Here is a 12072-nt window from a genome sequence, read left to right as displayed (position 1 = left end):
AGCAAACGGTTTGCAAGGGGACTTCAACCAGCTGTACGAGCAAGTTTGTGCCATGAAGCTTCAACTGGAGCGCAGATCGAATCGTTTCAATACAGGACTACAGCAGCAACACTCTCTACAACGACCGGAACAGCGTCAACAATCGCCCACAACTTCGGCAGGTCAGAACAATTTGGTGAATCGGCAAGGCAGTCAAGCGGAAAACTATCGAATACAACATCCGTTGCAACAGCAAGCTAAATAAGCGCCGCGGCAGCAGCTTCAACAGCAGCAGCAGCCTCAACAGCAGCAGCTTCAACAACAGCAGCCTCAACGGCAATTCCAACAGCACTATCAACCACAGCTCCAGAACCAGCAGCTTCAGCAAGCAGGCAGCAACATGTACGATCTAGATCCTGTTCAGCATACAGCGTACCGCCCAGCGCTTTGCTGGAACTGCGATGAGGAGGGGCATAGGTTTCCGGATTGCACGAAGGCACAGGCAATTCTCTTTTGCTACAGATGCGGTCGAAAAGGTTACACGTTACGCAGCTGTCTTGTTTGTAACAGCGAAGCGGAAAACGCCGCAGCGAGGAGGTGGTAGATGGAGGGCCAGATTCTTCGCAACACAGCTATCAACCTTCAATACCTCCCGATTTACAAGACATCAACTCTATCATTATCAATCCCGGACATGACAATCGTCCACACGCCGTTTTGGACGTTCTTGGAAAGAAAGTCACAGCTTTGTTGGACAGTGGTGCAAACTGTTCTTTGTTAGGTGGCAGTAAAGCACAGATCGTAGAAGAGCTTGGACTGCGAAAAGAAGCACTGAACGGTGGGATCAAGACAGCGGATGGAACGCCACACCAGATCAATCACTTCACACGTCTGCCAATATCGTACAACAATCGAAGCGAAATTTTGCCGGTTCTACTCGTGCCTAGCTTGCCAGATTGCGCTATCATGGGCATGAACTTCTGGCAAACGTTTGGCGTCAAGGCAGTGTGCTTCTCGATAATGAACAATGAAATTGAACAAGATGCAGAACCGATGAAGGCGCTTTCACCAGAACAGCAAAAGCGACTAGACCAAGTGGTACACATATTTCCGAAGGCAGAAGATGGTAAACTAGGTAGGACGCAGATCTACGAACATCAAATCGACGTCGGAAATGCGCCACCAAGGAAACAACGGTACTACCCAATGTCGCAGTACGTCCTAGCGGAAGTTAACAAAGAAGTCGACCGAATGCTATCCCTAGACGTGATCGAAGAAGCAGTGTTCTCACCGTGGAACAATCCACTGGTAGCGGTGAAGAAGAAAGATGGCAGATACCGGGTATGTTTAGACGCAAGACACCTGAACTCGATCATGGTGAACGAAGGTTATCCGATACCGCAGATCTCCGCAATCATCAATAACCTCGGAGGATGCTCGTACATATCTTCAATTGACTTGAAGGATGCCTTCTGGCAAATGCCGCTCCAACAAAAGTCACGACCCTTAACAGCATTCACTGTACCATCCCGTGGTCACTACCAATTTAAGGTTGTTCCTTTTGGCATCTGTACGGCAAGTCAAAGACTCGCAAGACTAATGACACATCTTTTCGCGGACATGGAGCCATTCGTCTTTCATTATTTGGACGACATCATTATCTGCTCCAAAACGTTTGACGAGCACGTAGCAGTTCTTCAAGAAGTGGCAACCAGACTACGTCAGGCGAATCTCACCATTTCTCCGGAAAAATCCAAGTTCTGTCGCCAACGCATAAAATATTTGGGCTACGTTCTCAGTGAAGGAGGATGGAGGGTCGACGAGGAAAAGGTGGAGAGCATCGTCAAATTTCCAGTTCCAAGTACACGAAAGGAAGTTCAAAGATTCCTAGGCTTATGCGGATGGTATCGACGCTTCATTCCAGAGTTCTCACGAATCGCTGCACCAATCACGGAGCTCACGAAAGCCAAGATCAAATTTCGATGGACTACAGCAGCAGAAGAAGCTTTTCTCAAACTCAAGTCAGCTTTAGTCACCGCTCCAGTACTTGCGATGCCGGACTATACAAAACCGTTCTCAATAGCATGCGACGCTAGCGATGTCGCGATTGGTGCTGTATTGACGCAGGACATCGAGGGAGAAGAACACCCGATCAGTTATTTTTCCCAGAAGCTATCTTCGTCGGAGCGAAAATACACAGTCACAGAAAAAGAGTGCTTAGCAGTTATTCGTGCGATAGAAAAGTTTCGTGGGTATGTAGAAGGGGTACGCTTCGTCGTCTACTGTGACCATTCCGCCCTCAGCTACCTGAAAACTTTAAAGAACCCCACAGCTTTGATGAGCAGATGGCTTTTGAGACTCAACGCGTTCGACTTCGAAATCAGGTACCGGAAGGGCAGCTGCAACACCGTACCAGATGCGCTATCCAGAGTAGTCTGTTCGCTAGTGTTTTCGATTTCCGAGGAGAATGATCCATGGTACAAGAACATCGTCAAGCAGGTGGAACGGAAAGGCGATAAATATCCCGACTTTCGTATTGCAAACAACGAGCTCTACAAAAATTGTCATTGCAAGGACGAGGCTGGTTTAATCACGCATCGATGGAAGAAAGTAGTTCCGGAAAACCACCGAGCAGAACTCATTCGTCGATACCACGACGCACCATCAGCAGCGCATCTAGGCTTCCAGAAGACGTGGCACAAACTACAGCAGCACTATTACTGGCCGAAGATGCAGGACAACGTCGCCCGTTACGTCAAAGCATGCACTACGTGCAAGGCTAGTAAAGCGCCCAATATAAGAATGATGCCGCAGATGGGGAAGCTCAAGCCAACGAAGGTCCCGTGGGAGCTAATTTCTATCGATTTCGTCGGACCCTTAACCAGATCCAAGAAAGGCAACACTGTGCTGCTAGTAATTGTCGACTGGATCACGAAATACGTCATCGCTCACCCGATGCGAGCAGCTGATTCGAGCAAGATGGTCGAGTTTTTGGAAGAAAAGGTGTTCCTCAAGTTCTCCAGACCAAGGATTATTTTATCAGATAACGGCAAGCAGTTCGAGTCGCAGGTGTTTCGGGCGCTGCTAAGCCGTCACAACATTATCCACATGAAGACCGCTTTTTACGCACCGCAGGTCAACAATGCCGAGCGAGTGAACAGAGTTCTTATCACTTGTGTTCGATCGTTGTTGGAGGAAGATCATCGAGAGTGGGACAAGAATCTGGCCGCCATCACCGCAGCCATCAACAGTGCGAAGCACGAATCAACCGGAGTCAGCCCGCATTTCGCCAACTTCGGCAGGGAACTGCTGCTGCACACGGACCTCTACACTCTGCAGGACTTAAACGTGTCAGACGATCCAAAGGTCGCGCAGGAGATGCGGCTATCCACGATCAACAGGATTCACAAATTCATCCAACAGCGGATCAAGAAGACTCACGAGAAGACAAAGCAGCGCTACGATCTACAGAAGCGGACTGTGTCCTTTCAACCGGGCGAGCTAGTATGGCGCCGCTCGTTTGTTCTTTCTTCGAAGGCGGACCATATCAACAAGAAACTGGACCCCAAATTTATTCCGGCTATCGTTAAAGAAAAGCTGGGAGCCAATCTCTACACTCTGGAGGATGTCGTCACCGGAAAGCGAGGTCGCTACCACGTGAAGGACATCAAACCAGACTAAGATAATCCAGCTATGACCGCTACCCAAGGTAGTCAACAAGAGCCTAACGAGGTCAAAACACGCCAGTCGTTACTACCACAAACAGGAGATCATCCACCAACCCCAAAAATCTCCGAATCAATACAAAAAACCTTCAGCTACGACCACAGCCAAAGCCTGTCAACCAAGCGCAACAGCGCAGGAAATACCGTTAGGCCGATCGGAAAAAATCGTGCATCTGGAAAACGCAGTGAGCAATATCTCTTATCTACCTCCTCGTGAGTACAGTAACAAGTTTAGCTATGTCCGCTACCCAAGGTTGCCAACAAAAGCATCACCGATGCAAAAAACACGTTCATCGTCAGCACCACAACCATCTGCTTTGCGCGACGACTCCGGAAGAAGGGCCCGTCTGAGGGAGCTCATTCGCAGCAGCAGCAACATCCGATTTTGTCCCGCAAACACGAACTCCGCTTATTCAGCACAGCATCAACAAGACGAATCAGGACAACGCCCACGGTAGCTTGAAAGAGGTTGCAAGATTCCTGCTGACTTTCTCCTAGTCCGGAGGACCATAGCTGACCAGGCTTCCCAGAAATAAGAAAACCGAACAAGTACATCCACAATGAACTCCCGATTAAGACCACCCGATCAAGACTTCCCGATTAAGACTACCCGATCAAGACTATCTTCATTCAACCACGACAACTCCTGATTAAGACTTCCCGATCAAGACCAGCTTCAATCAACCATGACAACTCCCGATTAAGACTTCCCGATCAAGACGAATCTACCAAAAGTTATCTACCAACTTTGTCAAAGCCACAAGCTATGAGATCATCATCTACCACGGTCCACACCCCAAAATACGCGCAGCGGAACCACAAATTACCCTCGCCTGAAATGGTGTCGGCAGTTTAACTGTCCGATTCAGACTTGACCACAAATCACCAACCTCACAAAATGATACATTATGGATCATGCACAGTTGTCAAGGGGGTTGCCAAGGAAATATCAAAAGGAACGCGATCTGGAGGCGCGGTATAACCTCTATTCTGGGCCCTTGGTAATTAAGAGGATTAAATCCCTCTTTTCCTTAGACTTCTGTTGCTCTTAGTATAAACCAGTTAAGTTCCCACCTAAATTTCGTTTGTTAAGTTCTATTTGTAAGATCTAGGTTATTATCTCTATCAATAACCATTTGATTTTGGATTTTCGTATGCTGCTGAGGTGGATGTTATTAAGTAGATTGTTTTAAGGATTCGAAGGAGTTTCTTTCTGCCAGATATACTGGTAATTATCGACACATTTGCCATAACTCGTTGGCTTAGATTTGATTTGGATTTTGCCAAGACCCGTTGGCGTAGAGATATAGTTTATTGTTTCTGTCCTTAGTCTTTGAAGATACTCACCACTGCAGGGTGACATCAGTACGAGGTTTTCTCGACACAGCCGTCGATTCTCATATCTCCTTCGAACTCCTAGTGGCGTGATTATGAATTTTTCATGGATCCTTATCATGATCCATGAAAAATTCTACCAAAGCAGCAATGTTGTGTTGCATTTAAATTTATCACTATTTCATTAGTCTCAAATTGATACGTTTTAAGCGTTTGGCAACAATAACTCATCCAAAAACCCAACCCCATATTGAGCAGCGCAAGCGTGTACGCAAAATTAACTCAAAATATAGAAAAGATACGGAGCGTGTAAAAAAGGAATAAAGAATACTGAGCGTGCAGGAAAAATCACTAAAGAATACTGAGCGTGTAAAACCGCCAAAAACGTCAAGTGAGTTTCCGGGGAAAAGACGAGTCGGTCGGTCGCCACAACAGCATCGTGGCAGTGCGTTTGAGACCTGATTGTGGGCCAAGAAAATTAGGGCCAGAGCCGTTCAAACACATCAGGAAGCAGCAGAAACGCGGAGAGAGTGGGGCCACGCCACGTGCACATTTCCCCGACGTGCACCGAGTCAGGCGAAAGAAAAGGAAGAGCAAAGGGTACCCAGTGCCGAGAAAGTTCGAACACCAGATATTCGGGCCGGGAGAGGAAAAAACAAGAAGCAAAAGGGTCGCTGAAGGCGGCCCTTTTCCCCTGATTTCTCCTTCTCACTGATCTCTCAGGCTTTCTCCGATCCGCATCTGTGACATAGAACCCCGGAAACCACCGAAGCGAAGGGCCTCCGACCGCCGCAGCAAACGATCGTCAGGTGGAGCAGCCGCCGAAGCTCCTCGCCGCATCTGGGGCGTAATCTCCGGGAACCGCCGCCGAAGCAAGGGTCCTCTGACCGCCGCAGCAGGCGATCATCGGGTGCAGCAGCCGCCGAGGTTCCTCGCCGCATCTGTGGCTTGACCTCCGCCGAAGCAAGGGTCCTCTGACCGCCGCAGCAGGCGATCATCGGGTGCAGCAGCCGCCGAGGTTCCTCGCCGCATCTGTGGCGTGACCACCGCCGAAGCAAAGGGCCTCTGACCGCCGCAGCAGGCGATCATCGGGTGCAGCAGCCGCCGAAGTTCCTCGCCGCATCTGTGGCGTGACCACCGCCGAAGCAAAGGGCCTCTGACCGCCGTAGCAGGCGATCAATCGGGTGGTGCAGCCACCGCAGCTCCTTGCCGCATCTGTGGCGTAACCTCCGCCGAAGCAAAGGTCCTCCGACCGCTACAGCAGGAAATCATCGGGTTGAGCAGCCGCCGAAGCTCCCTGCCTCATCAGTGGCGTAGCATCCGGGGTAACCTCCGCCGAAACGAAGGGCCTCAGATCGCCGCACCAGTGGCGAAGGAGCCCGGGGACGATCGCCGAATCCGCCGGCCATCTATCGCCGATCCGGTGGGAGAATCCCGGCGAATCGGTGCGAAAAGGATTGCGCTCTATCGCCGCACTGGCGGCGAGCCGAGGCGAACAGGTTCGCTTTCCATCGCCGCACCAGTGGCGAACAACGTCTGGTGGCATAGCCGCCGAAAGGGTTCGCTTTCGTCGCCGCACCAGTGACGAAAGAATTCCAGGGTACCGCTGCCGTTCTGAACAGAAGTTCTTCGTCGCGGCGGGGCCAACCTCCGCCGAATCAGAGGGCGCTCAATCGCCGCACCCGTGGCGAAATCCAGGTGGCGCAACTGCTGAATTCGTTCATCACTCGTCGCCGCATCGGTGGCGAACATTCGAAGGAGCAGCCGCCAACAAATTCCAATCGCCGCACCGGTGGCGAAGGTCCAGTGGGTCCGCCGCCAACTCCGAGGCATCCGAGGAGGGGGAAGCATGTTGCAACCTTGTGAAACGAGTGAGTACACGCCATTTCGGGGATGATGGGGGGTTGAGCTTATTAATGTTGCCCAATACACGCAAAGTTTACCTCAGCTTGATTTTTTTTTTGATTGTGGCACCGACCACGGAAAGCCTCCATAATAACTTTTAGTCAAGTATTGCACAATCAATCATAAAAATATAGTTGAATTTACTATGACTGTTGAATGCCCTAAATCAATCAAATTTGGTTCTGAGGAATACGGCATCATCCTTTGCATCGAGGAAATAAGTTTAAACCGAATGGATTGAAAACATAAACCAAAAATGTTTAAAAGTATGTTATAGAAAACAGATACTACACATTATAACAGAATGAATGATGAAAAAATTATGTGATAAATAGCATTTCTAACACACAAAAATGAAAAAGACTGAACATTTCGATGACCCAAAATTGTACCTGGGCTTCTTTGTATTCAACCTTTTAATGATAGCTAAGGGTGTTAGAAAGAATCTCTGATATGGCGGATCATAATACAATTCTCAGGTCTTAAAAAGGATTATACTTACCATGCGCTTATATATTTTTAACATTTTCTTGAAGGGTTTACCTTAAAATTTTTATCAACAATTTTTAATTTTGTATTTTTGTGAATTTGTATTTATATTTTAAATTCTGCAAAAAATGGAATTGTATACTTACTTCATAGTTGTACCATAACACGTTCGTCAACCTGTCACGCAAATACACGGATAATAAGTTTTTAGAAACCATTGAAGTTGACGGTATTCTTTATTTTTGAATCTCTTTCCGCAACAGTCATCTACTTTAATGCCTCAATCCCAAACAGCTAGTGATTTGTTTAAAAAGGTACGATTTAAATTGCATGGAAACCAAAAAAAAAAGACACGGTGCGGCAGATTGAGCTTTGCAAGAATTATGACGGTCACATTGCTCCGAGGGATGACGCGATAAGCAAGCTGACACCGGAAAGTTTCCAGATCCGGTCGGCGACGAGGAATGGGGGCGGATGGATAACGCTCAGTTGAGCAGATTTACATTGTTGTATTCTTCCTGCAATATAAGCAAACAGCACCTTCCGACGACTATACAAAAACGACGTCGTACCTACTTTTGTCGGCGGCGTGGCGGAAATGGAGCAAGCGAAAAAACACACAGGAAACGGAAACGGCGTAAAAACTTTTCCCGGGTCCCTATACCTGTTTCTCATTATAGTTTAGTGTGTTACCATTCTCGAAGCAATGTTGAGTTAAAGGATGAGGGAGGGTGGACTATTCTCAGCTTGGTGTAGTCAGTAGGTACTCCCGCATAGACCGATGTCTGGCGCCACATCTCGTCACGGTTCGTGCTCGGATGATGGCCGGAAAAAGATGAAGGAGAGAAATTATGGCAATGAGCAAAAATTTGTACCTATCTCCTGTCTGCGATGGGAAAGGGCCAACTTAAGTGCCAAACAACGACAAACGGAGTTACTCATGGTTCTTGATGCTGCCGGAACTCACTCGACGAGCATTATCGGCGAAAAAAAGGTTGAAAACCGATAAATCTTTTTGGATTTTTTGTTGGTCCTGCCTCTGTCTCCGGATAGGAGAACCCAACAATTTGGCGAGTGTACAGCAAAAGAATGCGCTTAATAGCGTGCAGTAAATATACTACACTGCTATCTAGATAACAGGGCTGGTAGCGGTTTGATAATAAAATAGAAGTGACTTTAGTGACCAAAATTTGAAAAAAGTGACCAATTAGTGACTTTGAGGACCTAAAAAAGTGACCAAATTTTGACTATGTAGAACGAAAAAAGTAACTTTGAACTACAAAAAATGTGACCAAATAGATTTTGAAGCAATTAAAATAGTCAGCCAAAGATAATTCTGTAGTTATCAAGTTTAATAAAGATGATTTTTTATCTGCAAAGTGTTAAATGTTCATTGGATTACAAATTTATTCCTTTTTGTATCATGAAAAACGAATTTAAGTCCACCGTCTTCGGTAATTCTTCGGCTTTTTGGCGAAGAATCCAGTTATCAAACGCGCTTTTTTCTTCTCTACGGTATCTCGAACTTGGTCAGCAGCTCGTTTTTGTGAAGACTGCTGCTTCTTAACAGTCGAAACTCCCTCTTGCATCGCTTGAGCTAACTCGACTTCTGCCATATTACGAGTTTCGATGGCCTTTTTTAGTCGTGTGTTTGCTTCCAAAAGCAATCTGAAGAATATAAAAATATCAAAGTTTTTCTATTTGGGTACAATTTGTAAACTTAACAGAACATACTTATCGGCAGTCCGTCTCTTCTCGTCCTCATCCTTTCGAAGGACTTTAGGCTCTACATCCTTCTTTTCTATTGATGACTTCAAATCATTCATTTGAAGCTAACTTTTCTCTTCTTCCTTTGCGCGTGCGATCTCCTTCAACCTCAACTTATTTTCCTCCTCCTTTTGGCGTCTCTGTTCTTCCAGGTAGTTTTTATAGCTGCCATGAGCTGTGTGGGCCATTTTTATTAGCTCCTTAGGGATGGTAACGAGATGAGGTTTGTTTCCAAATGCCTTCAGGGCGCTTATGATGTGCATCAGAGAATTTTAAGTTCTTTCGCACATTGATGACCTATCATCTGTGAGTATTCTTCCAGAGGTAGAAAATCCTCGCTCGACATCTGCATTACCGTGCGATACGGTCAATGCTGCTGTGACAATTTTCATTATCAAAGGATATTTCATTTCTCCGCCTGATGTCTTCTTGATGAAGAATTGGTTCCAGTAACTTTCTATTCTGAGATTTTCACTGCCATTCGCATCAGCTTCACATCTCAGTAGATTCGTCCATTCGTCCATTAATAGATCCCTTTTAATATTTAGCGAAAGAGATTTTGCTATATGCTGTATATCATTTGAGTTGCGACTCGATTTTCGATTCGATGGGGCAAGACAGCCACAATGCTTTATAAAGGCATTTCGAATTCCTGATTTGGGCAGGACATGCTTGCAAGAAGCAATGTAATGTTTTCTAGCATTATTCAAGAAATGAAGCGCAATTCAAATTACTCTTTCATTGGTTTATTTTCGGTGAAAAAAGTGACTTTTGGTGATAAAAGTGACCATTTTTCGGAAAATAGTGACTTTAGTGACCAAATGATGAAAAAAGTGACTGACCCAAAAAAAGTGATCAAGTCACTAAAAAGTGACTCGATACCAGCCCTGAGATAAGCATGCAAGCATTCTTTCTCACCTCCAATCTCGAGTCTAAACAGTCTTGAAACATCAGCAAATCACGTGACGTGGCTCCAGTAGCATTTACAGACTAGATATTTTCGCTCAGAGGAGGTTGTAACGAGTTAGAGACTCCCGAAGTGAAAGCACTATCTGTGGCCATAATAAAAAGATAGATCAAAACTTCATGAGTAGGCTTTTTATTTTCGCGGCATTATGCTGAGCACCCCAGAATTATTGGGAGAATGATTAGCGACTGCATGGTGATACGTTATGTCGTGAAACAGAATACTATGTAAATAAAAATAATGGTGATACGATCACTATTGGGCTTGGCCTGGGAGCACTGGACGAGATGTTGAAGAAGTTTACGAAGACCCCAAGCTTGCCGTACGCTGGATGTTGGAGACGCAAATGCCTGGTTCAACGATAAAGTTCGAAGTTTCACAGCCTACACTGTCACGAAGTCTACCCCTCAAACTTGCAGTATTTGTTTGTGTGTCGTTTTCGGGATGTGCATACATCGTTTCTCTACTTTCGTGGTGGCTTTGCTTCGCCGGTTCCTTTCCGAGTTCTTTGCTTTACGTATTCGGGTGATGTCATCGCATCGGTGTGTCGTCGCATCAGGTATTTGTCGCTTTTGGAAGAGTTGTCGAATTCTGGAGTACTCACATTCGGGAATACGGTGTTATGTCCAAGATAAGCTAATTTTATTTAAGCGTGTACGCTCGTGCTAACGCTCAGCCGAACTAAACAAACAACCGAATGAAAACAATAGCTCTGGAAAAGCATAAATAAACTAGCAACTAGAAGAGCTGGCCTCTTTTAGTTCTGGCTTCAAACTAAGTAATACGCGTTTTTAATTATATCCGAAATCTAGTGTTAAAACATAAAATACGGTAGTCGTTTGATAATCGGATATCCGATATTCACATTCTCTAGGGCGTAAAAAGAGTTCGCGGATGGTGAATGATAGATTAAAATTTTCATTCGTACAGTTGTCGATATGAATTTGTCGATTTTCAATGCCTGTTGCTTTCACGTGCAATCAGATTCTCAATGAGTTCATCTTTACGTTTGTTATCTTTGATAAGCTGATTCAATTCAATCGAGTCGATTCGAGTCTGTGCTGTCACTTGGACATAGTTGTTTTATCCAGTTTCAACACGCTGCATGGCCTCTGCATACGTGATATTTAAATCGATTTTCGCTTTAATTATTTTAATCCCTTCTGATACATTGAACATTTCCAATTCTCAGGTTTGTGACGCCTTTTGCAATTGTGACAGTATTGGGGTTTGTTGCGTTAGGTTGGGATTTAATTCTCTTCCTGTTCATTCACCTGATTTTTTGTTGAGCAATTATAACATCGCTTGGCCCGTTGCAATTTTTCGAGGAGTGACCATACTTACACACTTAATCTTTTCTCCTGTGGTCGGGAGGATTTCGTCCTGTATTTTCAACAGCTGAAATTACAGGACGATTTCAGGACAGAAAATCACTACAGGAAAACAACTGTCAAATGCACCTGTAGGTACGAAACGGTGTTCTCCTGTAATTTGCAGGGAATTTTGAATTGCTCCTGTGAGCAGGTGGCGGGTTCTTTCCGAGATGTTATGAAATTTTGAAATTTTTACCCCTCTTACCCTTGCTTTTCGGAAACTTGTAATGTTTTTCAATTAAAATAAAGACATGTTTTTCATTTTATAAACCAATTTATTAATATATTTTATTTTTCACATTAAAATTACTGAGACGCTACTGCCCCCGCGGCGGGAATGTCAGCCGTTTGATAAAAAAAATGAATAAATTGAAACTACTTACACGAAACTTTGGTGGGCGAAGCATTTGACTGGTATTCCGGAACTACCAGTAGACGACTTTCGCTGTCGCGCTTGGGACCCTTGTTGGATGACCTACCCCTGAGGAGCGGCTGTTGGTTGGTGTTGATAATTGATGAGGGAGCCGGATTT

General features: G+C 45.6%; 1 protein-coding gene across 1 annotated transcript in view; it reads left to right on the top strand.

The window, feature by feature from the left end:
* Positions 1 to 6319: 6319 nt before the first annotated feature.
* The window catches only part of LOC129738159 (uncharacterized), a gene marked incomplete at its 5' end in the record, with an annotated part of 38542 nt that continues 32789 nt past the window's right edge, over positions 6320 to 12072 (top strand). The window contains one exon of the mRNA XM_055729345.1: positions 6320 to 6910. Coding sequence (XP_055585320.1) covers positions 6320 to 6910 — 591 coding nt within the window. The remainder of the gene's footprint in view (positions 6911 to 12072) is intronic.

Source organism: Uranotaenia lowii, chromosome 1, assembly GCF_029784155.1.
Source record: "Uranotaenia lowii strain MFRU-FL chromosome 1, ASM2978415v1, whole genome shotgun sequence".
In the NCBI taxonomy this organism is placed as follows: domain Eukaryota; kingdom Metazoa; phylum Arthropoda; class Insecta; order Diptera; family Culicidae; genus Uranotaenia; species Uranotaenia lowii.
This window is presented reverse-complemented; position numbering and strand designations above follow the sequence as displayed.